Here is a 27,893-nt window from a genome sequence, read left to right as displayed (position 1 = left end):
TTAATTCTTCAAGAATTTAGTGACAATGCAACAATGAAGATGATACACAGCAGAATGTAAAAGCCTATTTTGACTGCCCTATCATTGCATCACACAGGAAAAATAACCCCCCATGTCTTCCAACCCTTAATCCAAGAGGTGAAGTTAACTGCCTCTCATACAAACAAAATCTTTAAGGCCTGGAATAGCAAAATAAAACCATGGAATAGGACACATAGCTTTGTCTGCTAATTTTTTTTTTAAAGGAAAATCCCAGAATGACCAGTTTCATCATATGGAATGTAGACAGTGTTTTCAGGTTTAAAATACAGTGCAAAGTGCATTTTTAAAGGGACAATGTCAGGTAAAAGAATGAAAGTTGTCTGACAGCAGAAAACCTTTAGGAGTGTAATTCATTGTACTGGTGCTGTCTGTTGTACATTTTGCTTAGTTTGGCCTGTGAAGCCATACTAGCCCATTTCACTATTTGGCGCTCTATGCATTCACATTCTGCAACTTAAGCAGAGTGTCTTAGAATAAAATAAATATGGGAACACATTCTTTACTCAAGGTCTGAAAAACAAATATTGCCGAGATAAGGTACAAGGTCTGACTCAGCCTGTCAATGTCCCTTTAAATACAGCTAATCTCTACCTCCACTGTTCCCATTGCACCTGCACAGCCTAGGAAGGCTTAAAAGGGACTTAGAGGCTCAAAGAACATAATTATCCTGTGGCACATTGAGAGGAGAACATGAAAGACTACAGGCACAGGGTGGGACAGAAACCTCCACGGTCAACATCTTTAAAGGCAGCTGTACCTGATACATATATGGTCATTCAAAATTTTCTCTGCATTCAGCAGCATGTAAATATAGACCAAATATTCTCAAGTTTAACATAGCAATGACATCTTCTGTTTTCCTCACCCAGGTCCTGCTGAGTGATACAGACTTGTTTGTTATGTGAAACACTCAGTGGTGTGGTAAGAGTCCCTTTGGATAGAAAATTTTCTTGCTGAGAGAGTTTCTATAGAGAGCCCAGTGCTTCTCCAAAGCGGATTTTCTGTCCGGCTTTGAGGTGGAATTTGAAGTCCTTGGGTGCCTCAAAGATTAGTACAATCGTAGAGCCCAAGTTAAATTCCCCTAAATGTTCTCCTTTCCTCATGGGGATTCCCTCCTTGTTGTTATTAGAGATGAAGCTGAAGTCATTGTAGGAACCTTTAGAGTAACGTGGACTGTTGGTATGCAAGTCCTGTACAAAGAAGGAAGAAACTGTTATTTGAGGATTTCAGTACTCTCTACTCATTAGCACAGCTTTAGATTGTGGATATCCAGGCATCTTCAATACAGGAACATACTTTGCATTTCAAAAGTGCAATAGAATTATTAAGAAAAAAATAGTCTATACTGGAGCTGCCTCCCTTTCAATCAGTCTTAGAACATATTAAGTCAGTGTGGAACATCAATATTGTTAAACACCATAATTTCAGGGTAATAAGGCTTTTTACTTTTTTTTTTGTAATTTTCTTTTATCATACTTTACCAACCATCAAAACCAGAAAGCTGCCTACTACTGTCTTGCTCACCTGGTCAAAGTAGATGCGGATGGAGCCCACATTTGTTGCTCCTACAGCTGTTAAAGAGAAAAAGCCATGTTTCCAGTCACCTGTAAGGACAACTCGTTCATTGTGGCAGAACAGTTCCTTGATCCAGCGAGCAACCCCAGGATTCACAGACATCAGAGAGCCTACAATAGTGAGAAGATATTCAAGCTAAGTTATCTGTTTTGTATCAGCACTGTAATGCCATCTAAATGGTTAACTGACATCTGATATGCCCTGAAAAGACATCACTGTAAGAGCTAGTCCCTAGTCTCAGCCCTGATAGATAGAATTGAAAGAAGCCTTCTAATAAGCTCATAAGATCCATCTAACAAAAGGCTACAGGCTAAAAGGAAGCTGAAGAAACCTTTTACAGCTGAGGAACAGGTTTCATTGGTTAACTATCCAGTGCACGAGAGCAGTACATGAGAGCAGCCCCTTCCAGTTCTCTTTGCTAAATGCATAAAAGTGGTTACTGAGACTGTGGCTGAAAAACAAGTAGCTATCTAGCTAGAGCTGACCAGGAAATACTGTGAGTCAGTTAAAAAATAAACTTTCTTACAGAAGAACCTCAAAGATTTAAACCCCTACATAGTCCTTGAAGTAATTTAGTAAGGTATATTCACTCCACACATTTTTAGCAATAAAATGCATCCGCTCTGGCACGCTGAATCTGAGAGTAGCATGTCACTAAAACTCCTTTGCTTCAATCTGGAACTTCACAGATTTCTCAAGCCTTGTTGTGGCTAGTCACTGTCTCTCCCTCATGGTGTTTGAAACCAAATCCAAGTACTTAGGTTTTTGCTAGATACCAAGAAGTAAAACATTTTTGTTATCTGCTGAACTACAGTATGATGATTTGCAAAGAGGAGGACAAAAACATCTGATCCCAGCTCCAGTAGTGTAACTGTTTAGTTGCATCTTCTTTGCCAAGCACAGGAAAAAAGGTCGTATTTTAGGCTACTGTTTGCTCTGATCTACAGAGCTATCTCTATTTCAGGTGCAAACTGAACAAATCGTGTTTGGGAACAAGTCAGGTCAGCATGCATCCACAGTTATTTCAAATAATTAAGCCAGCTTGAATACCATACTACTGTTTTCAACATTTATGTGTGATTTGTTCTGGTAAACTATACTACCATAAAATTCATTACCATTTGTGACAATCCCTTTTCTCCAATTATCTCTCATGTGACTGTACAACTGCTCCACTGGCATGTATCGTTCAGCAATGGCTCACGCCAGTGCTTCCCTCCATAGCTGCTCTGTGTTTGTTTTCTAGGAACAGAAACCTACCTGGGAAATGACGTCGGTGTGACACTCTCCAGTCAGTGGGTGAGTGGAAGCAGTGATAATCCCCTGGTGCAAGGTAGATTACACAATGATAGAGCTCATTCCCCTGCTTTGTGACTAGTTGTTGCTGAAAAGAGTTACCAGGCGGGGCTGCAAAGAAACCATGGCAAGAAAGGGGTTAATGGCATTCTTCATGCAGCCTTCTACTGAACAGTCTACATTAGAATCAGTGGTAAAAGCAGAGGACTAAATGCAGTCCATATGTATTGTTGGGACTACAAAAAAACCCCAACCCACCAACCAACCACCCACTTTGTCCAGGAATCCAATATTTCAAAGTGTTCCTTCCCTTTACAACAAAATTAGATCCTGTATTGTTTTAATAATTTTTGAGACTTTGCCCTTCCCTAAACAGAAGAAACTGAAATCCAGTGAAATAGAATTTTTCTTAAAGCTACCCTTTTAAAGAACAGAATTTCTAAAGAGTCCCTAAGTTTTTTATAAAACACATTAGTTGCATTTGTGCTCATGTTGAAAATAACCCTACTGTTTGCAGAACTCAGTCTCTCCCACCCCCTCGCCAGTTTAGCAAAATGTGTTTGCTTTCATCTAAACTCAAGGCCTTGGAGACAGTGCTTGAGGTGCAGCAGAGCAGTAATAGCGCAAGTCATTAGAAGTACAGTGCTTGAGCATAAATCTTGTTACAGAACAGCTTATACAATTTTTGCTAACCATGTGCTTGGGCACGTTTCAGTCTGACAGCAGGAGTGCTACTGCCTCATTATAGTGTGGATCTTGGGAGTCAATTGTAATTGTCAATATAACCATATAAAAAGGAACCAAGCAATTAAATTCAGATAATCAGAATGAACCCAGCAAGACAGGATAAAGCTGCCAGTGAGAAGGAGAAGCATTAGAACAACAAGTTTATCCCCAAATAAAACAAAACTCAGACCTGTTTTTGTTCTTGACAATGTGAGAAAGAAAAGAAAGAAGTAATCTTTTTTCTCTTGATCTCTGAGAACACTGAAAGGGCAGAGCAGAATAAATGCAGAACTCACCCTGGGTAAAATGCAGTTCCTCTGTGCAGATGCGAGGTCCCAAGAAAGATTCCAGAGAATAAGTTACCCCTTTTACTTGCTCTACTTCACAGTTTTTTACCTGTCCAAAATTAAGGATCTTTCCATCAGAGGGACTAATCTATAGCAAAGAGGGAGGGGGGAGGAAAAAAAAAGCACGTATTAGGAATTAATTCCTGCCTCATAAAGCAGCCATGTTCCTTTGAGGGGGTGTGGAGAAGTGGTAGGATAGCATAAAGCCTTGATTTCCTTTTACTCACTACACTGTGCAAACAGCAGACTGGCCGCGCTTGTGGTTTCAGCTTCCTGCGGAAGAATTCGCTGAGGTTTCTATAGTGATGCAGATCTTCAACAGCTGCCTCCTTCATGTTCACTCCAAACGTCCAGATGTACAGGCTGTAAACAGGCTTCCGGAGCCATGTAGGCAGCTCCACCTGGTTCAGGCGACCCCAGGCTCGTGACAGCAGCCGAGTTGGTACAGATTTGTACAGAGCAACCTAAAGAAAGAGGAATTACACCACGTCATTCAGTTCTTCCTACTGATGGCCTTCTCTTACTTTTCCCCATAGACAGAAAGGATCAAACTGTTCCTGCTAACCACTCTCTTGAATTCAGTGGGTTACACCACACACAGAGTAGCCTTTAAGTCAGAAAAAAAATTAACATTGCACGTCATCCTCATTCCCTCCCATTGTGACGGGAGCAGATGAGGGACAGGATGAAACTTACTATAACCTTATACTGAAGCCAGAAACTCCACTCCCCTGCAGGCTAAAGCTCCACATTCAAGTTACTGGAAACTGCCCGGTGTGAGGCTTACAGAAAAGACATTTCACATTCTAGTCGAACACTTACGTTGTGAATAACCAAGTGAAAATTGACAGAAAAATAATTTCTCAGTGTTTGATGACGTGCTTCTCAGATGCATCTACTAACAAGGGCGTTTTCCACATCCCAGTATTATCCTGCTCTAATGATACTTGTACAATTGAACAAACATACCCGTGTGGATACAGCTACACCGGTATAAACTTACACCAGCCTTCCTCCTCTCGCAACAACAGAAGTTGCTAATCACAAGAGTATAAAGTGCCTTTTTTCCTGTAGAAATAGACCTCTGGACTTACACCAAAGCGTAAGTCTGAGTAGCAAGAAAAACAAATGAAACAATGCTGGTAAGAGGTATATGCTGTCATATGTAACCGGACAGATGACAGTGTCTTCCTGTTGGCAATTCCAGCAGGTAACTCTGCTGGGGGTTGTGGTACTTAATGTCAGCCAAAAAGCTCGTATGACCATGCTGTAATCAGGGGGGTGGACCAAGGGAACTGAACCCTCTGAAACTGGTTTTGCAAAGACATAGTGATCTGCTGAATCTGCTACAATTTTTTTGAACAATGCAGCTCAGCTACATTTAACTCCCAAGTAAAAGTTGGGGTTTTTTTCTTTTTCTTAGTGAGAGTCATCATTTATTCTCAATATTAATCATATTCTTCATAATAAAGTCTTACAAATTACAGCCATAAACACAAACAGAAGCACACACTGGCTGAGAGCCTGTCCATCCTATCAAATACAGCGAATTAATTGAGATTTCACTCACAAATCACCATCCTGCATCACATTAAAATACAGTGATATTTCAGAAAGGAAAGACCAACCTAATCTTACTTCAGATAAAAACTTATAAATCAACAGCACCTTAGGTCATCTAAGTTGAAGTACTGAAGGAAAAATGTTTTGCCATTTTATTTGACCTGCCCTATACAGTGTTAATTTCTAAAAAAAAATTTTGCTCAGTTTTCACAAACACTGAGAATATGCAGATACAATTGTAAAATCACAAAAATCCCTTCTCTCCAAAAGAACCTGGTTTTCAAGTTGATGGGACCAAACAGAACAGCTGGTCAATGAAATAGTCTTAAGAACAGCAATTTTGTTGCAGTTCTCAATCAAAAATTTGTGTGGTTGTTGCATTCTGAAATGGCATGATTTGTGTGGAGAATAACCATGTGCAAGGCTTCCTACACTGTGCTCTCAGCAGTCAGAGCAGAGATTTGCATATAATTTGGACAGGCCGGATTACAAATGCTCAAAGAACTTGAAGAACAAACCTTCTGTACAAAAACGACAGAAAGCAAGAGACCATTTCAGAGTGGCCAGGAAAGTGAACTGGAGAAGCAGTTTGGTCTGCCTCATCCTAGCCCTGATACTGTGAGGTGACTGAACTAATTCTGTTGATTTTCCTGGGTAGACCTTTGACCATTAGAGGACGAAGAAATTCTCTGCTACTGAAAAAATCACCTGTCTGTGAAGCAATTAGTCAACATAACTATTAACAGTAAAAACTAAAGGGAAACGTGAATTGCATCTCTCTGCTTTCACACTGGTGATCATCAGCCTGTCCTGTATTAAGGATCTCTCCACCCCACGCTGCTGCCAGCTCCCTCGGGTATAAAACAGCTACTACACACGAAGCGCAAGAGAGACCTGCTCACACTTACCCTGCTCATAGGCCTCCATCCCACTCTGGTCAGGGGTTTAAGAGCACCGAAAGGCAGAAGATAATAGAGAATAGTCAGAGGCCAAGAACGGAGTTTCAGAGCAGGCCTAGACATACAGCTTAGCTGGCCCAACCTTCGCCTCAGGGCCAGCTGGGGAAATTGCAACCTGAAAGATTACATACACAACACAAGAGGGTCAGCCATCTCAGCTTCAGAACCACCACCTTCTGACAGCTGGGGATGATTTATTCCTGCTCATCTTTACTTAAACATCTATTCTGCAATTCCTTACTCCTTTATTTTGGTCAGTTCTTCCCCTTCCCAAAACAGAAGACCAGTTTAAAAAAAGAAGAAAAAAAAAAATTTCCTCTATCCAAAAAATGGTTTTCACTCTCACAGGTCACATTTTATGAATGACACTCAAAAATTAAAGGCAAAATCACCTGCAGGTGACATTTGAAAGTAAAGTCACAGCGGGTTCATCCAACTAACAAAATAACATGATAGTTTACAGTGGAAATAACAGAGAGAAAGGTTCTTCTTCCAAATATCAGAAGGTTACATCCCCAGAAAATGTTTCTTGTGACTGTTCCAGCTGTTGGATACCCGAAGTGGACAGCAAACAATATTGTGAAAGCTAGGAATCTGTGATGTTGGGACTTTAATAAGAACTGTATGGAAGTGCAATTTTAAGGAAAAAGTAGATACTCTGATGAAAGAAATCCTGAAACCTAATAAACTGAAGTCCCTCAAAAGGTTCACGTGTTGAAGGCATCTTGACTAGATTGTGCCTGAGGCTGTATTTTTGTATCACAAAAGATGTTGGAATCAAGTGTACCTGTTAGTCATTCAAGAAACAAACACTGACTTGAGAAACAACAGGAGTGGCACTCCTGAGTTAATTAATACAAATAACAAATAACTGATTCCAAAAATCATCTCTCCAGGTCTTAAAACCTTCACTGGGTATCCTCGTTCTGAACGGACAACATGTGGACAAAGCTGACACTGCTCGTGCTGCAAGATATTCTAGTCTCTGTAGCCCAATAACCAACTCCTTTGCCTCATAACCAAGTGCATCTATGATTTTTTTTGTCGGACATCTGTGTGATGGAAACTCATTTTGCACAAATGGCCATGGGCAGAAGTTGAACTTGTAACTCTCAGAGAGAAAAACTGCTCATCTTATTAGCAGAGGACGTTCATGGGCCGAAGCTCAGACCCTTGCAGGAGGATGAGGGGCCCTTCAGGTCCCCATTTATTCTTTGGCTTCTACTCATGAAGAAACAATTTCTGGCATTTCCAAGGTCACATTATCAAATGAAAGTCTGCCTACCTGAGGGCAAAATATTCAAGTCTTCTGGGCACTGACTTAAATCCTGGCTAAGAGATAGTTCTCCCCACACTGCTGAAGGCAGTATGCCTGCAGCCAAGATACAGCTACATGTACACACAAACTCAAAGTGGTACGCTCTGGCTGCTCCGAACAGCCCTCTCTCTTACTGGACTATATGATATGAAGGATGAACTATAAAATACTGTGTATGTCTTTCCAAAGTGGAAAGAAGCTGGGAAATTAAAAGGAAATTTTCTTGCCAACATGTTCTTTTCAAAACTCAGATCAGAATTAAAATATCATGCAGGCAGGTACAGCTGTCACCACTTTGGGATCCAAGATGGTGCTTTTGCCTCAGAGGTGTTTTTTCTGCAGTGAACACAACTTCTTCCTCCCTGAGAATTAATAAATAAAAACCAGAGAATGATCACTGCATCACAATGCAAGGGGAAAAAAAAAAACCAAAACACCCTGAGGAGATGAAGTGCTGTCTCAGCAGAGGCAAAGCCAGCTCTCTCAGCAGGAGGTGGGCCTGAGTGGGCCTGACTCAACAGGGGAATACGAAGAGACACTTCACATCCTTCCTCCCATCCCAACCACCCATCAGTCCGCAGGGGCTGGCAGGGCCAGGAGCCGGGTTGCCAGCAGGAGTGCAGAGGTCCCGCTCCCCCTCCCGCTGCTCTCCCCCCTTCACTGCAGTCGCTCATGGACCAATCCCTGCAGAGCTGCATCCTGGCAGCTTGCTCAGAGCCCTCGGGCTTCTCACTGCCTTGGCCTGGTTTCAGAGTAGTCCCTCACTTAATTTTTCCATTCTCCTACTGATCTGAGTGTAGAAAGGGAAGGAATGAAAGCCTCCTCATTCCCCTTGTCATATAACAGCATGCCCTTCTCTGCCAATTCAATGCATAAGGAGCTTTATAGTAATTAGGCCAAACAAAAGCTTTGCAGATGGCTGTTGTTCCTTCTGCCCAGAAACCCTCCCACCCTCCCTCCCTCGCTTCTCCCTTCAGTCACCATTCCTGCAAAGCACAAAATTCTGAACAGTACCTGAAACGAGTTCTCCTATTTGGTGTACCACCGGCAGAGCCAGCCGGGCCTGGACTCTCCAGTTGTGGGTGCTGGTCCGCGGCACAGCTGCTGCTGCCGCCGTTCCCTGAACGCAGCCTCCGGACATGAATTTTAACTTTGCGGAGGTTGTAGCAAGAGGGTGGAGGGTTAGATAAAGCTTTATAGCATCTCACCATTTCCCTGTGTGCAGATCTGGTCCCTGCAGGGTGTTTGACTGACACATCGTCAGGATGATGGTTGGTTGCAAGGCTCAGTCTTTTCCTCTACCTCTCTTTCCTTTGCTTGCTCCGGCACCAGAGAGAGGACACGGCGTCACAGATCCTAATTCCCCGCTGGTTTGTCTCTGGATTCCCCCTCTGTTTCCCACTTGAATCTCTGCTACGAGGGTTGCAGCTATTGCAAACAAACAGGCATTGTGTCATATTTCAACATCCCACTACAAAGCCGACTCTGCACAGGATAAAAACAAGCTGTCCGTATAAGCAGTCCTTGCTTCTCACTAGTCAGGGTGGCCATTGAAACTCAACTCTCCAAAAAACACCCTGCAGTCTCAGGCTGCTGGGCAGCGATGCACTACAGTCAGCTGAGCAGCCAGCTGGCCTCGCACAGCTAACCCCAGAGCCAGTCTGAATCCGAGGCTGGGAGGAGGAGGAGTGGGGTGGAAAAGAGGAGGAGATAATTCCCAGCTTCAATTCTGCAGTGCAGCAGCTGCTGCTGAAAGAATTCTGAACTGCTGGGCACCAAAATACCTCTCCTGCTCTTAATGTCCAGCTTGGAAAGAAGACAACAGAAAGGAAAGGAACGTCTTTCTATTTTACAACCAAAACACCAACATCCATCTCCTGCAGTCTCTTTCCATCTCAAAAGACTCACAAAGGGAGCAGGTAAACGACATTCTTCTACAAATACCCAGATACATAATGAAGTAAGCCAGTTTTAGGGCCAGCTTGAGAATCGGATATAAAAGAAGTGTTAACGTGTCGATTATGCGGCTCTCGGTACTGTCACAGTTTTTAGGTCCTAAAATACAAAACATGAGTAAAGGAAGCTGTTTTGGTTTTGTTGCTTTTTAAAGACAAAAAGCTGCAGTATTTCTATCTAAACATTCTCAATAAATAGAGGGAAGTTTCCCTCTTTGACCCTGCAGACCACATCTCCAACATAGATTTTCTGCATCTCCTGTTGAGTGGATTTGGATTGAAACTAGACCCCCGGTTCAAGAAGTGGAAATCAGCTGGCTACATCTCACCTCAAGATTAAACCAAATACCCAGAACAGTTTAGGGGCTAACTCTCTAGTGGCTATCCATTTCACTTACACTTCCTCTTAAAGTCTGGGGTTAAAAAAAAAAAAGAAAAATTTCCTTGTTTCCAAAGCGCTCCAAAACACCACAAAAACTGCATGCCTCTCAGAGTAGATCAAAGAGAGCACTGGTGCTCTGATGAGAGGGAAAAGGTTGTATTGCATTATGGATAAGGCAGGAGAAGAAGGGGAGGGTGGCAGCAGGAAAAGCTAGAATTAACTAGCTAATGGCATCCCACTCAGGCTTCGAAAGGAAAATATTCTAGCAAGAATCGTGTATTTTGGTTGGCGTTCAACTCCAAATATTACAGCTATTGCCTAGAAATGCCTGTGGAGTCCCTGCATTATTCTTTTTTCTGGAAGAAAACTGCTATATGGTATTCTATACCTCATGCAATTCCGAGACCTGTGTGTATGTTGTTGTTTAAGCTGAATCTTAACAATTGCGTATTAAAAAAATCCAGCTAATTGAAACAAGGTAAATTTCAGATAGACTGAAAGCACTCAAAACATACTCCTTCCTCCCTGAGCCCTGTGCCAACGTTTTTCGGTTTTCTATTTAAAATATCGTTCAGTCTTTGGCTGGCACAAGAAACTCCTACACAACAAAAATGAAGCCATCTGTGTAGTAAAGTGATGAAAGCAGTTACCCAAATCCCATCAAAATTCAAGGAAAAACAACGAGGAGCACAGGGGAGCCATTTCTCTCTATGTGCCAGGAACATGAGAAATTACCACCACCAAATACTAAGTCTTAAACAGAAACAAGCTAAATTGCCGACATCATTTCAAAAGGCACTTCTCATCAGACCAAGATGAAAAACATTTTCACACTGAACGCGCGTCTTCACAAAACTGGAGAGTTTGTTCATTTGGTGCTGGCAAGGCCAGGCAGGGGCAGGCAGAGCACCCCAACCCTCAGCCTGCCTTCACGTGGGCACCTCGCAGCACCCGGCCATGCCCAGCTCCTGCAGGCCAGGCTGGCACCCTGCTCCTCGGTCTAATCTCCTCCTCTGAGGACCTTCACCTATGCATGACTGCAGAAAGACAACAGAGCAAACAGAAGTCTTATCTACATTTTCTTCAGCCCTCTCCCTTAAGGGAGAAAACCCCACAAGTTTTTTCGGTAGAAATTCAATCTTATCCCCCAAAACATTTTCAAGAAATTACTACATTTTAGACTGTGAACAAGCCTGATTCTATGAAAGCAAGTTAAATAGCTCACCTGCTCCCTAAAAACAAATGGACATTGAAATGAAAAATCCACCCCCGCCCCGAGTTTACCTACTTTCCATGGGGAAAGGAACAAGAACTGGTGATCAACCAGCTCACGACAGAGGAACTCATATAATGGCATCTCAATAGCTGGACTTCTTGTGATGCAGGCAGTGCCATAAAGCCTGTGTTATTAGCTTAGACAAGAATCTTATGATTGTTGGTTTGTAGGAGGTTGGACATCAGTACCAGACTCCCCCCACCTGTCTAAACTCACCCAGAATCCATGTTAGGTAAATAAAAGAAGCAGTTACCAGCAGGTATAAATCCCTAGAGAATTATTATCTAATAGAGAACTGCTAATCTGCCAGCTATGCAACACCATTCTGCTCTGTCAGCTCAAATAAGCATCAAATCCAGTGACTCCATTTAATTACTTGTCATTAGTATCTCAAGCCCTTCCCTCAAGTTTTAAAAAACAATACAGCAAGGCATTTACAAGAAAGACTAATGTGCAACTGAACTTCAAACCTGCAGTCTCAGTTTTAAATCGCAAGCATGAATCATTAGGCTTGGAATGCGCTAGTCGAGTGCTCAAAGCCCTCTGGACGAACTTTCTACATTTGGTAACAGAACTACTGTTTAAAAAATGCACCTTATGCATCCAAATGCTGTGGTCTATTTTTAAATGCCAGCAAAAATAAGGTCTTGCAATCGGGGGAGGTACTCAGTGACCATTTATTAAAGGTTCCATTCCTTTCCCAGCAGCGTCTATTTAATTTCAGACACGTAATCCCTGCTCCCACCCAACCTTCTCCAGAGCCAGCCCAGCAAAGAGCAACGCTGGATGCTCCACACCCAGTCAGGAGCTTCTGAGCACAACAAAACCGCTCTCACGCTGCTGGGGAAACGCGACACAGAGTTGGTGCCTGCCAAGGACACGTGATTTTTGAGTAGCGCGTTCACTTCCAGCTTGGTCGCAGAAGAGTTGGCCAACTGTACCGCTTTCTGCACATTTACTGGGGCTGGCTGGTGAAACGTACCATGCTCTGCTTTATCCACCCTTAATTTCTAAAATTCTTTACTTTTCATATGAAGATTTTCTTAATTTATTAAGGAGAAACTTTTTATCATTTTCCTTTAATTTTACATTGCTGCTACAGTTCCATTGGGGGGGGAGGAAAGTGGTATTTTAAGCTAGCCATAAAAGGTTGGGTGGTTTTTTTAAACTTAAACCCAAATTCTGTGCAAAGAGCCTGTTACATACTCTCAAAGATCTCTTCTGTGAAGCAAGGACAAACAGTTTTATTTACTTCTGCAAACAGACATGAAAATTTATGACACCTTAAATACACTGTAGTATTTTACTATTTTGTAGTAATGTTTTCCATTGCATGTTAAAAAAAAATCCCATATATCTTAGCTTAAGATACCTGTAAAGCAAGCTCTCTGTACGGGTTCTCTAACGGAAGCACAAACCACGTTAACATCTTCCCAGCCGAGCAGAACCTGGCGGAAGCTGAACAAAGCTCCCGGCGCTGCCCGGCCCCACCTGCCCGCCCCGCGGGGGCACTGCCGCGGAGGAAGTCAGCCACGGTACTCTGACCTCTGATAGCGCTGCTCCAAGAGATTCGTTTTGTTTAAATCTGCTAAGAGATTACTCATGAGAGAGTCGAGACTTTGGAACATCTCTCCTGAAACTTACAACAAGCCAGAGACCAACGATTAATTACCCCGCGGTCGCCAGACCTCGCACATCAGCCCCGAAGCCCTTACCTGATGCGGGCCAGCAGCGCCAGCCGCCGAGCGTGGCCTCCTCCTTCCCGGTCGCTCGCTGAAACGCGATGCTCACCCGCCTTGTGAAGCAGTTTTCAGACACGTGAACAAAGCAGCGGATCGCAAACCCCACCACCGCGCCGGCCGCAGCTCTCCCGCCCCCGGATCCCCCGCGGGGCTCCGCACCGCCGTGCCCGGGGCCAGCGGCTGGCGGGGGGAAGGGCTCCGGCCGGGCCGGCCAAGTCCCCCGGGCCCCTTCTCCGCCCGGGCAGGGGACCTAGAATGGCGGGTTCCGGCCGCACCCCCTCCCCGGCAGGCCCCCACCTACCTCCCGCGGCGGTCGCGGCACGGCCCGCCCGGGCAGGGGACACCGCCGGTCCCGCAGCCGCTCCGCGCTCCCGCTCGCTGCTCGCCGCCGGTGCCGGCCGGTCCTCGCCTTAAGGAAGCGGCGCGGGGCAGGCGACCCTCCCCCGCCTCGCCTCCCAGCCACTGGCGCTCCGAAGCGGCTGCCTTCCCGCAGGGCCCCGGCCCCCTTCGGAGGAGGAGCCAGGGCAGGAGAAACGAAAAGGAAGAGAAACCGGAGGGGACCGGAACACGGCGACAACGTTGTCTCGCCTCGGCCGCGGTCCGGCAGCACCCCAGGGCGGGGCGGGGGGTGCCGCAGCACCGCGGGAGAAGGGGTCTGCCCAGGGAGGCATCCGGGCGCTGCCAGACCGGCTGTCGGACACTCCTGGGGAACAAGGAGGTCCCTTCATCACTGCTTAGTTTCCCAAGGAGCCACTGACCAAGACGACAGGGAAAGCGACCGTGTCAGGCAACAACGGATGCTGTACATCGCCCACCTTCCCGGGAGATCGCGCTTTCCAACCTGGTGTCTTGGTGCATTAACACAATCTGACGTACACATTTACAGCCAAAGCAAGTGCACTGCAGTCTCATAAAGTGCTCCTGAAATGCTCAGATAAATTGCTCCACAATCCCAGCAAGATGCTCAGGAAATTGTAGGAGATAGAACAGACTTAGATAGTCAAAAAGTCATCTCACTGGTCAGATTAACAAAATACTGATTTTAATCAGTTCAATTTTCCAGGACAGCAGAGAAAAAACAATTATAACCCATCACACCCTTCACACGTTTTGATGTTGTTGAAATGTCACCCCTTTTACCATTTTCTGACCATCTTTGTCATGTGCATTGGGCCACTCTACAAGAAATTCTTTTGTAATTGCATGTTTGCTCAAATAAAACTCCAGACATCAGAACATGGGAGCAAGAACGAAGAATAAAGAGACCAACCAACTGGAGATTATGGTTCATTCTTCCAAAGTTGGAATAAAAAAATAATCAGAGATTTTTTCCATTATATAGCTCTTTGCTGAACTTGATACACACCTCTTACCATAATACTAAATGTCTGTCTCCTTTGGGCCAAGAAAAGCACCTTCTGTATTGTACTGCCGAAATAGCATCCAGTATCCTCTGTTACACAAATACGAGCAGTTTTTAATATCAATAGGAAAGACTGTGGTGTTCTTATCTCTGAGAACCAAGATCCCAAACCTATACACAAGCACTTCCCCACTGAACTGAGCTGTTTTTAAAAAACTGTGGCCCATGACAATAAGCTGAGGTTGAAACAGGAGAGAACTGTGTATTAATCTGTCATCTGTATTATCAGATGTCACTACAGCTCACTTCCCTTAAAGGTTCACTGTGTTTTTCCTGGTGCATGTCACTCCAACAAACAGTACTTTTTGCTTACACAAAACAGAACAAACTATGGAAGCAAAGGACAGCTACAAGAAGTTCCTCTCTCTAGAGAAAAACTCTCGTTCATCTGGTCACCCTGTTCATCAAAACTCTTTAGCCAAGGTTTCCCTGAGTAATTCTGCTATCTTGTATCAGCACTGCCCCAGTGCCCAGGTGAAAAGAGGCAAAATGCCTCTAGTTAGCATACGAATGGCATGCTATGCATGCAGATCCCAGCCAGGAAATGTTCTGTGACAGCAAGGATTTGAAACAATAAGCTTCCATCCATCTGATAAATATCTACCCGTCTCCCTCCAAGCCCTCTGCTTTACCTCATCTAATTAAATGAAAGCTGATCCTCCCTGGTATTCACAGTAGGAGACACACTAAGGTGTTAATCAGCTCAAGCTATTAGCTAAATAATGTCTCTAAGAAAATTATAGGAAGAAAAGATTTATGCTAAAGGAACAATAGTTTTGTCTTTTCCTGTGGAAAAACGTAAGGGATACTTGACAAACAGATTAATTTCCTCCCCTATTACTTTATGGAGCTTAAGCAAAGCAAAAATATGTAGAAGTATACTCTTTTCAATTCAGTCAAAACCTATGCACGCTTCTATGGCAATACCGATACATACCTCTGCAACAGGGAGAGATTCCCTGCTTGTGTACCATGATGATGATTACCTATTTCATCTCTTTCTCTCCTGCTCAGAGGCAGGGGATTCTGCCTTACACACAGAGCTGTCAGGTGGGATATGGCGGGTGTTCTCACATGAACACGAGGTTGGTACCATGGAATCAGAACTTCGTAACAGCAGGCTTGGCAGCAAGGGCAGTTTCTTGTTCTATATTACTCTTTTACAGCCCATTCAATCACAGTTGGTCTCTTTTTGCCTATGCAAAGGCTTATTTTGCTCTAAAAACAAGAAAACATCCCTCTTTTCCACATGCCAAAGTGTGCTTCCAGGGATGCAAAAAACCAGAATAATGGAAAATGATAGGTCAGCAAAAAAGACACTCCACTTTCCAATAAAAAGGAACAACGCAGCTCTTATTTTTCTTGAATCCCTCATTGTTTGGAATATTTCTTGCAATGCCTGAACACAGTTTCTCTTTTTCCTCATAACTGCCAGGCTTCCTTTCCCTCCCACAGAAGCATTCAACAGAACTTAAGCATATCAGGAAGGACTAGGAAACTTTGTTAGCGTCTTCTACTAGTAACTGCTGCATGTGGAGCCCTGCTTATCAGTTTGAAATTATTGGTGTGATTCCCCACTGCAAAAACCAAATCCTTTAAAGCTGTTTCATCAAAAGCAATACTTGTAGCTACATGAAATAACCACCATCAAATAATAACAAACCAGCATATCAGTATAGTGAAAGAAAGCAAATTTTATAAGGGAATCACCCAATTTCATAACTAAAAGTATGAACAATAACAAAAAAACCCCATTTGTTTTTGAGTATCAAAACTGAATTGACATTGCCTTTTAAAATAAATACTGCACTCCATGGACACTTACCAGTTTTTTTTTATTCCGAACATAAAACCTGTTTGAAATAAGCTTTAGCAGGAAAAGAATATGCAGAAGACAGATTTACAGACAAATTCCTCAGGAGCTATCATAGCCTAAGCTGTTAGCATCTGGACTGTCTGGATCATATCTGATTTGGGTCACTAGTGAAGATGAATTCAGGGATTCCAGCCTAGTCCCCCATAGGCATGTGGCCAAACCACTCACACACCGGCAGTGCTCAGGAATGCAAAGAAACGGGATGCTAAAGGTCATACTGAAGCATCTCCTACACAATCCTACAATCCTGGAATTTTTAACTCCTTGCCTTCAGAAATGGCCCTGAAGCAGGCACTCACCTGGCTGTTTGGAAGAATACCACATATACTTTAAACTGTCTAACACAGAGTTGTATAATATACTTAATATTTCAAAGGAGATACAGCAGTTACAGGAAGTTATGAGGTATTTCTTACTTCAATGCTGCAATGGATATTTGACCTATGAATCTGATATTCATGTTGCAATTCCACAATAATTTCTAAATTCCTTGGAATCCAGAAGGAAAAGGCAAAAATCCCTCAGCATCAGCAAGAGCCATTACACATCTAGGTGTTACCCAAGAAAAAAGGTCTTGCTACATATTCACCAAGAAAGTGGGTAGATTTTTGTTAACTATTAATTCAATCTCAGCTTCCTTGTAAAGTATATGACGTGAAGGCACAGAGGAAGTAAGTGAAGTGCCAAAAGTAGCAGATTGAGCAGCCAGTGAGAAAATAAACCCTACAGCTACTGCACAAGCTGCAACCGTAGCTAGAACTAAAAAAACCTAAAAAAAAAAAAACAAACCTAAAACAAAAAACCAAAACCACCACCTCAGCACTGAATGCTTTTTTAATTTTATGATATGTAATTTTAGTCTCGCCTATTTTGATTTCTGTGTTTAATTCTGTAAATTGCATAATGTGCTTAAATTGCTACCTTGCAATGCAAGGTGGGGAAAAGGAGAAAATGCATTGCACTAAGCAGAGCCACAGGTCCATCCGTTGCTGCAGCACTGTGCTCTCTCAGGAGTACAGGTGCACAGTAGGTTGAAGATGAGTCTGCATCCTGCCTTGGCAGTGATGAAGGACAACAGCACAGAAGAGCAGAAGCCAAGGGAAGGTCATTCCCTTTTACTTGGTGCTTGTTAGACCCATCTGGAATACTGTGTCCAGTTTTCTTAGGATCAAGAAAGGTGTTGATAGACTTGAGCAACCTGGTCTAGTGGAGGGTGTCCCTGCCCATGGCAGGGGGTTGGAACTAGATGATCTTTAAGGTCCCTTCCAGCTCAAACCATTCTATGATTCTATTCTATGAAGGGCCAGCAGGATTGTCAAAGGATTGCAGCACATGGCCTATGAGGATGAGCTAAGGGTATTGGGCTTGTTTAGCCTGGAGAAGGCTTAGGAGGGACCTAACAACAGCCTTCCAACATCCAAGAAGAGGTTACTGAGACGATGGAACCAGGCTCTTTACTGAGGGAGATGGAGACATAACAGCCATAAATTGAAACAGGGAAGGTTCGAACTGGATACAAGGAAGATATTCTTCACTATGAGGATAATTAAGCATTGGAACAGGCTGCCCGGAGACACTACGGAATCTCTATCCTTGGAAATTTTTAAGACGCAAGTGGACAAAGCCCTGAGTAACGTGGACTGAATCCAGTGCTGGTCCTGCTTTAAGCAAGAAGTTGGACTACATGACTTCCATCTGAATGATTCAATGCCTATAAGACATCTTTTGAATCAAAATACGTAACACAATCATTTGATTAACTATCCCCTCTACCTCCAATTTGAAATATTTAAAAAATTAAAATGTCAGCCATACTAAAACATGAAGGAGACGCCAGCAGTTCCTAACGTTTCATTATGTTGACTTCAGCCAAAATAATAGTTACTTAAGTGACAGAAACTTTAGTTCCACAATTTGTCAAAAATAGGTTGGCAATAGAGGACAAATTAAACGTTCTCTTGTTGGAATGAAAGGAGCGGAGCTTTGCATCAAACATGGCAAGTTTCTTACCTCCCACTCACTTGCAAGCTTCACAGGCACCTCTATGCCCCTCTTCTCCAGCTGTTCCAATTTGTAATCCTCATATTTTCTGTATCCTGCATATCCCCCACCTGTAGCTACCAGAACATGGAAGGGGCGCAGGCGGAAAACTTGTCCTACCGGACCAGTATGAAGCTTCTTCCTGTCTGTAACAAAGAAAAAACAGACTTCAGGACAGAAAACAACTACACAGTAAAGAAAACGCTATTATGTGCAGTGAGGGATGTCAGCTTAGGTGATGAAAATGCAATCAGAAATCTACAACACAGAAGGTATGTATAGATGCTCCTAAGTACTCCAGTTATTGCAGCTTACCAAGTTATGAAACTCAGTTGACAAACACTAACTGGTCATCTGTGTTTTTAACCTCATCCTGCTCATCTCCCCCGCCTCACATCCCTCCAACATTCTTCCCTCCAAAATATATAAAATGAAAGCACTATCATACTTTCCAACTGTGAGATCTTCTATGTTGTTACGATACAGAATAATCAGCTGCTGGGGAAAAATCTGTAGTACTGTGGAGCTTCACACTTCTCAGTCATTAAGGCTTTCAGTATAGTTAGGGAATCCCCAAATTGTACAGCTAACTGGAAAAGGGACGGAAATGACGATCTGCTTTAGTGTAGGTTTGGTAGACAGGATAATAGGCACATTTCTGCTGTAATACAGGTCACCACATGGGGGGGGGGGGAGGTAGACACCTAGTGTTAGTCTACTTCTGACAGAGAACTACCAAGCTCCTCCTGCATAACCCCATAACCCAAGCCTTGCATGTCATCTGTGAGATACTAATACACCGCACTGTCACTAAACAACAGGACAGCCACACAGGGCGATCATAGCGGTGGGAACTATTTTCCTTGCAAAATCTTCAGACAAAACAAATATGTACAAGCATAATGGGCTAAGTAAGTATTAGACTGTGCGTCTTCTAGCTGTATTACAGTCAGTCTGAAGGTTCTCGGCAATAAGCATAAGTCACTACCGGACTCGAGAAAACACCCAAAGGAATTAATTCTCGGATACTGATTGGTGTCATTTCCACAACAATCATTAACATGGATGAGTCAGAATCAAAAACAATGGACTGTATCTTGTTCCATCAATGTCAGGCTTAGGGTTTGACTATGAAAGGATGTATTAACAACCAAATGAATTCAGTAACACCGAATCTATTGCTAGGCATCCATAGAGACAAAGCATAATGGCTTAGCAATCTGGAAAGCTTTAGTTCTAAGTAGTACAGTGATTGGAAGCATTCAGCTATTCTTCATCCATGATGCTGAAAAAAAATGCCCAGTAAAAGTAATTCTTGCTCACATTTTGTTTTACCAAAATAATATTTTTGCTCATTTCTTTCCTACAAATGTTATTTAAAACATTGTTCGAATTATGTCTTAAAATATATCATAATATGAAAATGGCTTTATTCTTACTGGGGAAAAAAATACATCAAACAAGGCAGCCACTACAGTTACAGTTAAGATTCTAGAAAATATTCTACCCTAAAGAACAATACTCAATAAAAGACAGGAATCATTTAGAACAGCTAAATGTTTATAAATAAATTCTTTTTTTTATTTTGAATTTACAAAGACTCTACAACCTTTCAACTTTGCATCACTATTTCAACTATTTCAGAAATGTCTGTACAGAGACCAACAATACTCTTTAGCCCTAAAGCCTTTAACTCTCTTCCCACCATATCTTTGGTTCTAAGTTAGCAAAGCTGCTCAGCTATTCCACCAGAGCTTAGTAAACTCCCAAACTAAAACCCCTCAGAAAGCACAGCTCTTTCTGGTTTGTATGCAGGGAGAGGCTGTTTCTGCTTCAAAAGCCTCTATTGATTACACTGACGTGAGCGTTTCTCTTCCTGTGCTACAGACTAAACTATTGGTGTTCCACAAGCCACAGCAAACACAGTTTAATTAGTTGATAAATGATTTGAAGAGTGGACTCTTCCCCATCTCCAGCATTAATGCATTATTTCCATAACTGGTATCCAAAACACGACCATTGGCAAAGACATCCAACACGCTGCTGTTAAGCTTTTTTTGCCCTGACAAAATAAAATTCCACACCTTTCAGACATGAATGAAATTCACACAACAAGTTTACAAGTTCCAAACCAAAAAGATTAGTTACTGATTCTGGCAACAATAGCATGTTCAGGCAGTTGGCGCTGTTTAGAGATTTCAGATGAACACCATGTTCTCTAACGATACCAACACTACTGCAGCTCTCTGGCAGGCAGCATGAGAATGTGAGGAAAGCTCATGTCTGGGCACAGGAGCCAGCAGAAACAAATCCAGCACAAGAGGAAAAAGGTGTGGGACTTTTAACAGATTCTTTGAACCTTAAATCTGAACTCCTTGCAGATAAGGCTAACCTGTTTCAGATTTCTCTTAAACACTGAGTATATTCAGCACATAAGAATAAAAAGAAAGCAACAATTTCCTTCTCTGGAACAGATGAAAAAGGCTCATTCCCTCAGAAACACTAAAAAACACAGGATGAGAAAGCAAACTGCATGATCAAAGGCATGATGTAGTCTGTGCAATCAGATACAATCATATAAATATTGCTTTGTTACTCTGACGAAATTAAGAATTTCTTCTAGGAAAGGATACAAACACTTAGAGGAGGCTGTTATAAGGGGTAGAGATAAAACTAAAGAAGAGTTATCTTCTCTTCCTAATGACATAATTTGCAAGTCATCTAGATTTAAATCCAAATCAGAATTTGAAATATCAATGGATTAGAAAATGGCTGGCTAAAAAGTTAATTTGTTCAAAACTCAGAGCTAACTTCAAATGACCTCTTCTTCCACGTGATCAGCAGTTCTGCATTATGCATCTCAGATTCCTAGGTATTTTTTTTCCATGAGGATTAACTTTGATTTCTAGACAACAAAGAGCTGCTGTTTCTATTAATCTGTGTAAGTATATTTTTCTATAATTGAATATCCATGTATGACATGCCAGACAAAGGATTTGGACAGGCAAGTTAACCCAAAGAAACAGTTATAGAAAATGGGATCAATACCTCAGCTGGCAAGGAAACAAAAACTGAAGACTGTGTGCAGTTGTTATACTAATATATGACAACACACATCTACAAGTTTACTAACAAATATTTATTAAAACAAACAATAATATTTGACCTTCACAGCACCCAGCTAGAATAACCCAGCCAAGTGCAAGCACCATTTTAACTAGGTCTTAAACATTTCATGTAAACCTACTTGGATTTCCTGATTTATTAAAATTACAAGTACAGATTTAAATATAAAAAGATATACCTTTTCCTTCTTACAGACCTATTAAACTGCTGAAGCCTGAATTCCTCAGACTTCTCACGGTGAATAACTGATTAGAGCTGCACTACAAAGCAGGTAACACTTGAACATTTTAAACAAATTCCCACCTGGTATGTGCTGTTACTTTCTTATTATCCCTTATATATTGAAGTTGATTTGCCCTTCTCAGTCAGTCACTTCACATCTAACATTATTTCACTGGCTTTCATGTTGGTAACGATATTGTTTTAGCTGTCAGGCTCATTATTCACAACTACGCTATTACAAAGATCTCTCAGCCAACATCCACGCAGACTCTTTCACATTGCCTTTATGACAATGTCCAGCAAAAGAAGATACAAGCATGCCTGGCCTGCTACTTGGCTGTGCAGTCCTGCTAGAAACACTCTAGAGCAACAGAACACTTAAAAATTATTGCAGGACATGTGAAGCCATTAAACTGATGTTAAAAAGTTTCTCATTTCAAAATGATGGAGAATAATACAATGTAGTGTGGGAAGTACATGAAAATTGCTCAGGAAGTTCATGAAAATGGGTTTTTTTAATATAAAAATGCTGTCCTAACATGAATCTCTCTGCTAAATTGTATTGTGGCTTTAAAAAAGTAACTTTTCAACTGTAGACTCCTCAGAAAACTAAGTAATGCACAGAAGTTAATTAAGAAAAATAAACCTATGGTTAATGGATTTTAATTTGCTATACAGAGATCATCTTCACCAGAAAAATTTTAAAAGTTTGGAAACATTTAAAAGAGGTAAAGAGATTCCATTATATATGCTCTTCCCCAGAGTCCTCCTTCCTCTAGCACCTGTTACTAGTATCACAGTCTGATTAAAAATGCTTTACAAAATATTCTACTTTCTTCAGTTGTTCAGAGTAGGGAGTACAGGGAAACATGAAATCCCTCATTTTGCATACAGCTGACCTGATGAAGCCAAGAAAGTGACACTGTTGTTACATGACTAACTTCTAGTTTACAGTGTGTTGTTAAGTTGTACAAAAATGCTCTGGGGGAAAAAGCTTGATTCATTATTGTGTTGAGATGGATGTGATATGAGAAAGGTGCATTTGTATTGTATTTACATACAATAAGGCATGTATGAAGGATGCAGAGCTGCCCAGCTATTGTAATGTTTGAACATATTAATTAAATAGCAAACTTGTCCAATAACTTATATTGCCAAGGAAGATGGAAATAGATTCCAATATAAATTTCCCTTAGGAAAAAAAAAAAAAGAGAGAGAAAATAGAAATGTAGCAACCATTCACTTTATTATCCTAGCTCCTTTTTTGCTGGCCCTTTCACACAGCTTTCTTCAGAAGTAATAATCCCAGTGAAACGGATGATTGTCAAAGTACCAAAGAATCTTAAAGAAAGGCAAATACCCTCAAAGGGAGTACAGTAGAAGAGACCATTAAGGCAGCAGATGTCACAATGCCAAAGCAAGCTGGTTACTTTCTGATAAATGTACACAGGTATAATGCAGTGTGAGAGTGAACAAAAATAATGAGGAAAAAAAACCCCAGAAAATAAATAATTGCATGGCCTATTAATAATCCTCAGTGGAGGTATTCTGATTTGGGGACTGACATTCCCCCAGATGGGATCAGCTGTGCCTTTCCAGTTTTGGCCCGTACTGCTCTGGATACTATAGTATCTAAACTGCTATCCAGATTTGTGCCTCTGCAAGGCTCCTCATACCTATCAAATCCTTGTGGAACAGATGGCACTTCTAAAAGAAAGCAGAAGCTTTCAACCATGGCTAGAGAAGCTGTATGTCTAAAATGCTGCTCTTGTTAAAGGAAATAATTTCTGCGTTTTTGTTTTTTTTTTAATTATTAATTGCTACAACATTTGCTATCCAAGTATTCCAAAATAGCTGAGAAACAATGAATAACACCCACAAGAAATCTTATGAAATAGGTAAATACATTTCTTTTACTTTCTGGAAAACAAAACACCAAAGGAGTAAAGCATAATTTGCAAGCTTGCATCTATGGAAATACCATGAATTGAACAGGTCTCTGATGCCAGACTCTCACTTCTGCTTTCATCTCAAGAACTTCATATCCACCAATATGTGACCGTATTTTGCCTAAATTTGATTAACCCTGAATTTAAAAACACTGGGTGGATACAAGCCTTCACTTACCACTGAAAAATGTCCTGGCAGGTGGCTGCTTCCACAGGACTCCAGGTCTAACACACAGGTTCTCGTGTATAAGGAAGTTACAGCTAGTCAGCAAACTGAAAATACAACAAACAAGAAACAGTTGCTTAAGTACAAATGTTTAATAATGCAAATGTAAGCAGTTCAATGTAGCGATAATCTTACATTCAGAAGCTAGGTAATACAGAGAGAAAAGTTTCCTCAAAGTATCATTCCCACTGAGCACATTCCCTTCTGGCCTATTCCTTCCCTAAAACACCTGACAAAAAACAAACGAACAAAAAAACCAACAAAAAAACCCAAACAAAAAAACCCACCAAAAAACCCCACCCAATTGCTCCTACAGATACTTATTTACTGGTGCATCTATTTTATCTTTTCCTTACCAAATATTGGCATACGTTTCTCTTGAGCTTAATTGTATTGTAACAGTGATACTCTTCTGAGTATTGCATGTGCTGATCTTGGCAATTGCCTTTTTCAGGCAACTAGTTATGTTCTCTTTATGTATCGTATCTTGGCCTGTTTGGAGTTCTAAAATGTTTGTGATTGTAAATAGAATCTGACTCTTCTTAAAAAAAGCAAGTTAATATCTAATTTCATCTTGTTTTATGCACTGCCCTGGCCTGCACGTTTAGTAATCTGTTTGTTGCTTTTTTTTTAAATAAGTGATTCTAGAACTGATGAGAGTGACTACTCTCTAAATCTGCTTCCAGTTTAACATAGACCAATTTTATCCAGCAGCATGCAAACAACTCCTTTAAGGTCAGTAAATTACTTGTATTTTGCTGGGGAAACCAAAAATGTTTAAAACAAGATTTCTCTACTTACAGGTAAAGTACACAGCACAAGCATCATTATCTACAGTAAAATATGGCTAACGTATTTACTTCCATGCAAAGGTAGTGTTTGCCATGGGCAAAGTTGAATCAAGCCACGCTCATCAAAACAAACTAAACATACAAATGTAGTAGTAAATTTTGTAACGAAAATGTAGTAGTAAATTTTGTAACGATTGTTTAGCACTTGGGATTATTCCATCCCCACCAGGCTGCTATCCTGGTGTGTCATTTAGGAACCTCCTACATCAACAACTACCTTAAGAGACTCTTAGGAATCTCCTCTCTTGCCCATGCTGGCGGGGAGGAGTACATAGAATTGTTATGGATTTTATCAAGAAGTAGTGTCAACTGGTATAGCTGCAAAAGTAAAAAGGCTGCCAGGCACAGAAGCTCCTCAGGATTTGTCCTACCACTCTGTACGCTGGTGAACTGTAATGCAAGTGGTTCTACCGCTTTGAAGACACATAAAATAGCCTTATAACTGGTCAACGCAGGGAAAAGGTTCAACCTGGAGTTTTCATATGCTTAATATATAATATTTCATGTTTCCCATAAATCTGAAAAGGATCCATCCAATTGTACAATAACTACTCCTGTTCTCATAAAATAAGCACGTTTAGAGAAGTCCTTGAAGCCGGCATGACAACACCACATCCTGCTGTTAGAGAGGATCACAGGGGCAGGAGAGGGGCAGTACTCTCACACCAGCAGGCTCAGTCCCTTGGGAAGAACCAGGTCTGGCAGGTCTTTGTGCAACCTGCTCATTCCTGGGATGCAAGTGCCACAACTGGGATGTCTTCATTTGGATCTCTGACCTTTCATCTGCTCTTGATCAGATACACGCTGAGTACAGAATTACTTCATCAGCTTACAAGCAACTGCATCATTTAGGGTGATTCAATTCCAGGAAGTGATTATTAAGAATTTTAAGAATTAATTTCAGGTGTCTACTGAGTTACATATAGACATTATCTCTTTGTTTAGAAAAAGAGTCTACAAACAGCAGATTTCTTGTCTAGAAATCACATAATGATACTAATAGACACTTGCTAACAGTGTTTTAATAGTAGTCAAGGACAAATAGCTATAGTTTGCTCTCATCCTTGTAACATGGTGTCAGTAATATTTCACTCTGCCCTTCAGCTTCGTGGTCTCTGTTAAAACCAATGTATTAACCCAAATGCAACAGCACAGTCCCTCCCCAAAACATAGATTCCTGTAACCAGGTGCTAAACATGCCACACTTGCTGCATCATCTCCCAGGAGATTATTTCTTTAGCAAGACAGAAAAAGCATCCCACACTGCTGCAGAACCTGTATGTTTTACATAGCAACATGATGTAATTTTATCATGAACAATAAGGTCAGCTGATTTGCTTGGGTCATACACCAGACCTACACTAATTTGTGGTATTATAAGGCCTGCTTTACAACTTATTAAAACACCCAGGATAAAAGGAATACTTGCTCATCAGTAAGCTGGGAGCCTGTGGACTACTTCTAAGGGATTCAAAAAAGTAAGAACTAGTCCAGTTAGCATTAGATTTAAATCTACCAGAAAATTTTTAGAACTCTAAAAAGTTTGGGGGAAAAAATATTAAAACTTAGCTACAGCCTAAAGTACTAGTATTCTCGAGACATATATTAGTCTTGATACATAATAACCTAAAACAAAAACCAGCACAGCCAGAACAAAACTAGCTGTGCTGGCTTCACAGGAGCATCCGGGAGCTGTTCATGCTGTCAAGGCAGGGCAGGGCATACCCCGGGGACTTGGCACTTCAGCAGGCAGATCATCACAGAGGAAGGATACAACCACTAATTGCAGACCCTAAGCCCTTACCAAAATATTTTATGTCCAACATGAGAAAAACAGCCTCCTCCTTCCTCTGAAATCTGTCTAAAAACAGGTAAAGATGACAAGACTAAATAGTTTATTGCCAGCTTCACCTTCCCTGCTCCTGACAGCCTGACCTTGATGGGTACAAGCCTGTAGGAGAGCGCTGGCCTCCTGCCTCTGCCACCCAACTGGAGGCTGCTGGAGCAGGAACTGCCGGGATCCCGCCTTAACTTCAGCCCCTCGGTGGCTTCAGCCGTCACAGGACAAGGGACAACACAGAGCTGCCAGGCACCAAGGCCGGATGGTAACGGCATGCTCCGTGCACAGGGTGTTTTCTCCAGGTTTTAAGAGAAAAGGCGGAATAATGGGATTGTGCATTCTGTCTAATGCAGAATTGTGTCCTATAAACAGCATTCTTAAAACCGTTTCATTGCTATGAAAAGCATAAGCATTAAGAGAAGATCTCCTGCAAAGGACGGTCAGGTTCTGTCAGGAACTTCTCCTCAGCGTCGGTCCTGCCCCGGGGATTACATAACCCCAGGGGCACTGGCTGCCCCCATTTACCAATTTCTACTAAACGCTTAGATACTGACAACTACAGACCAGGAAACAGAGTTAAAATTATACAAGGCCACATGCTTTTCTCTCTTAAAAAATGTAAAACCTTCATCTTTCTTTCCAGCTCGGTGAACGAGGACAAGACTCCTTGCACATGCCCAGGGGACAGGGCCGAGGCACCAGAAACAACCGCATTTTCACCCCGGCAGCGAAACGCCAACGAGCGAGGCAGCTGGAGGGAAGGGGTGGCTGCGGCCCCCGGCCCGGGGGAGGCTGGGCCGCCCCCCGGGGTGCCAGCTGTCAGACAGCGCCTGCCGCTTCACCTCCAGCTCTGCCGGGCCCGGACAGCCCCGGGGCCGGAGAACCCCAGTCCCCTTGCCGCCGGGCAGCGCGGTGCCGTCCCACCTGCCGTGCCCGTACCTGCTCCGCCGCAACGCGGCCACGCCACCCCGCGCTACGGCCGCCGCCATCTTCCCGCGCCGCCGCCGCCGCCGCGTCCTCTGCTGCGTCCCGCGCGTGAGGGCGGGAGACGGGCAGGGGGCGGGGCCAGGCGGCAGCGGCGCGAGGGCGGGGCCAGCGCGGCTGAGGGGAGAGCGGGGTGTGAGGGTGGTGTGAGGGGACGGGGTTGTTCTCGGGGGAT

General features: G+C 42.4%; 2 protein-coding genes across 5 annotated transcripts in view; one reads left to right on the top strand and one right to left on the bottom strand.

Annotated features, from left to right (window-relative positions):
- The window catches only part of SFI1 (SFI1 centrin binding protein), a 35,611-nt gene extending 32,630 nt beyond the window's left edge, over positions 1-2,981 (top strand). The window contains exon 32 of the mRNA XM_075769984.1: positions 2,864-2,981. The gene's annotated coding sequence lies outside the window, so the exon portion shown is untranslated. The remainder of the gene's footprint in view (positions 1-2,863) is intronic.
- On the bottom strand, positions 220-27,774 carry PISD (phosphatidylserine decarboxylase). 4 transcript variants are annotated; one of them, XM_075770010.1, is made up of 8 exons: positions 27,674-27,774; positions 23,996-24,090; positions 18,491-18,666; positions 4,214-4,450; positions 3,936-4,074; positions 2,878-3,024; positions 1,567-1,727; positions 220-1,232 (listed from the first exon to the last, which is right to left on the bottom strand). In XM_075770010.1, the coding sequence occupies exons 1-8, from the start codon at positions 27,721-27,723 to the stop codon at positions 1,008-1,010; spliced, it is 1,230 nt and encodes a 409-aa protein (XP_075626125.1). In that variant the 5' UTR covers positions 27,724-27,774; the 3' UTR covers positions 220-1,007. The 4 variants fall into 4 exon arrangements, with proteins under 4 accessions (XP_075626125.1, XP_075626124.1, XP_010305451.1 ...); XM_075770009.1 differs by lacking the exons at positions 18,491-18,666; positions 23,996-24,090; positions 27,674-27,774 and adding exons at positions 6,458-6,623; positions 8,841-8,957; positions 9,035-9,169; XM_010307149.2 differs by lacking the exons at positions 18,491-18,666; positions 23,996-24,090; positions 27,674-27,774 and adding exons at positions 6,458-6,623; positions 9,035-9,173.
- Between the last annotated feature and the right edge of the window lie 119 nt (positions 27,775-27,893).

This window comes from Balearica regulorum, chromosome 17, assembly GCF_011004875.1.
Source record: "Balearica regulorum gibbericeps isolate bBalReg1 chromosome 17, bBalReg1.pri, whole genome shotgun sequence".
Taxonomy (NCBI): Eukaryota; Metazoa; Chordata; class Aves; order Gruiformes; family Gruidae; genus Balearica; species Balearica regulorum.
This window is presented reverse-complemented; position numbering and strand designations above follow the sequence as displayed.

Coding starts and splice junctions, on each gene's coding strand:
- PISD (XM_010307148.2), bottom strand. CDS start 9,037: ATGGTGAGATGCTATAAAGCTTTATCTAACCCTCCACCCTCTTGCTAC. Junction 6,624..8,840: donor AATAGGAGAACTCGTTTCAG/GTACTGTTCAGA, acceptor GTAATCTTTCAG/GTTGCAATTTCCCCAGCTGG. Junction 1,728..2,877: donor ACACCGACGTCATTTCCCAG/GTAGGTTTCTGT, acceptor TCACTATTGTAG/GCTCTCTGATGTCTGTGAAT.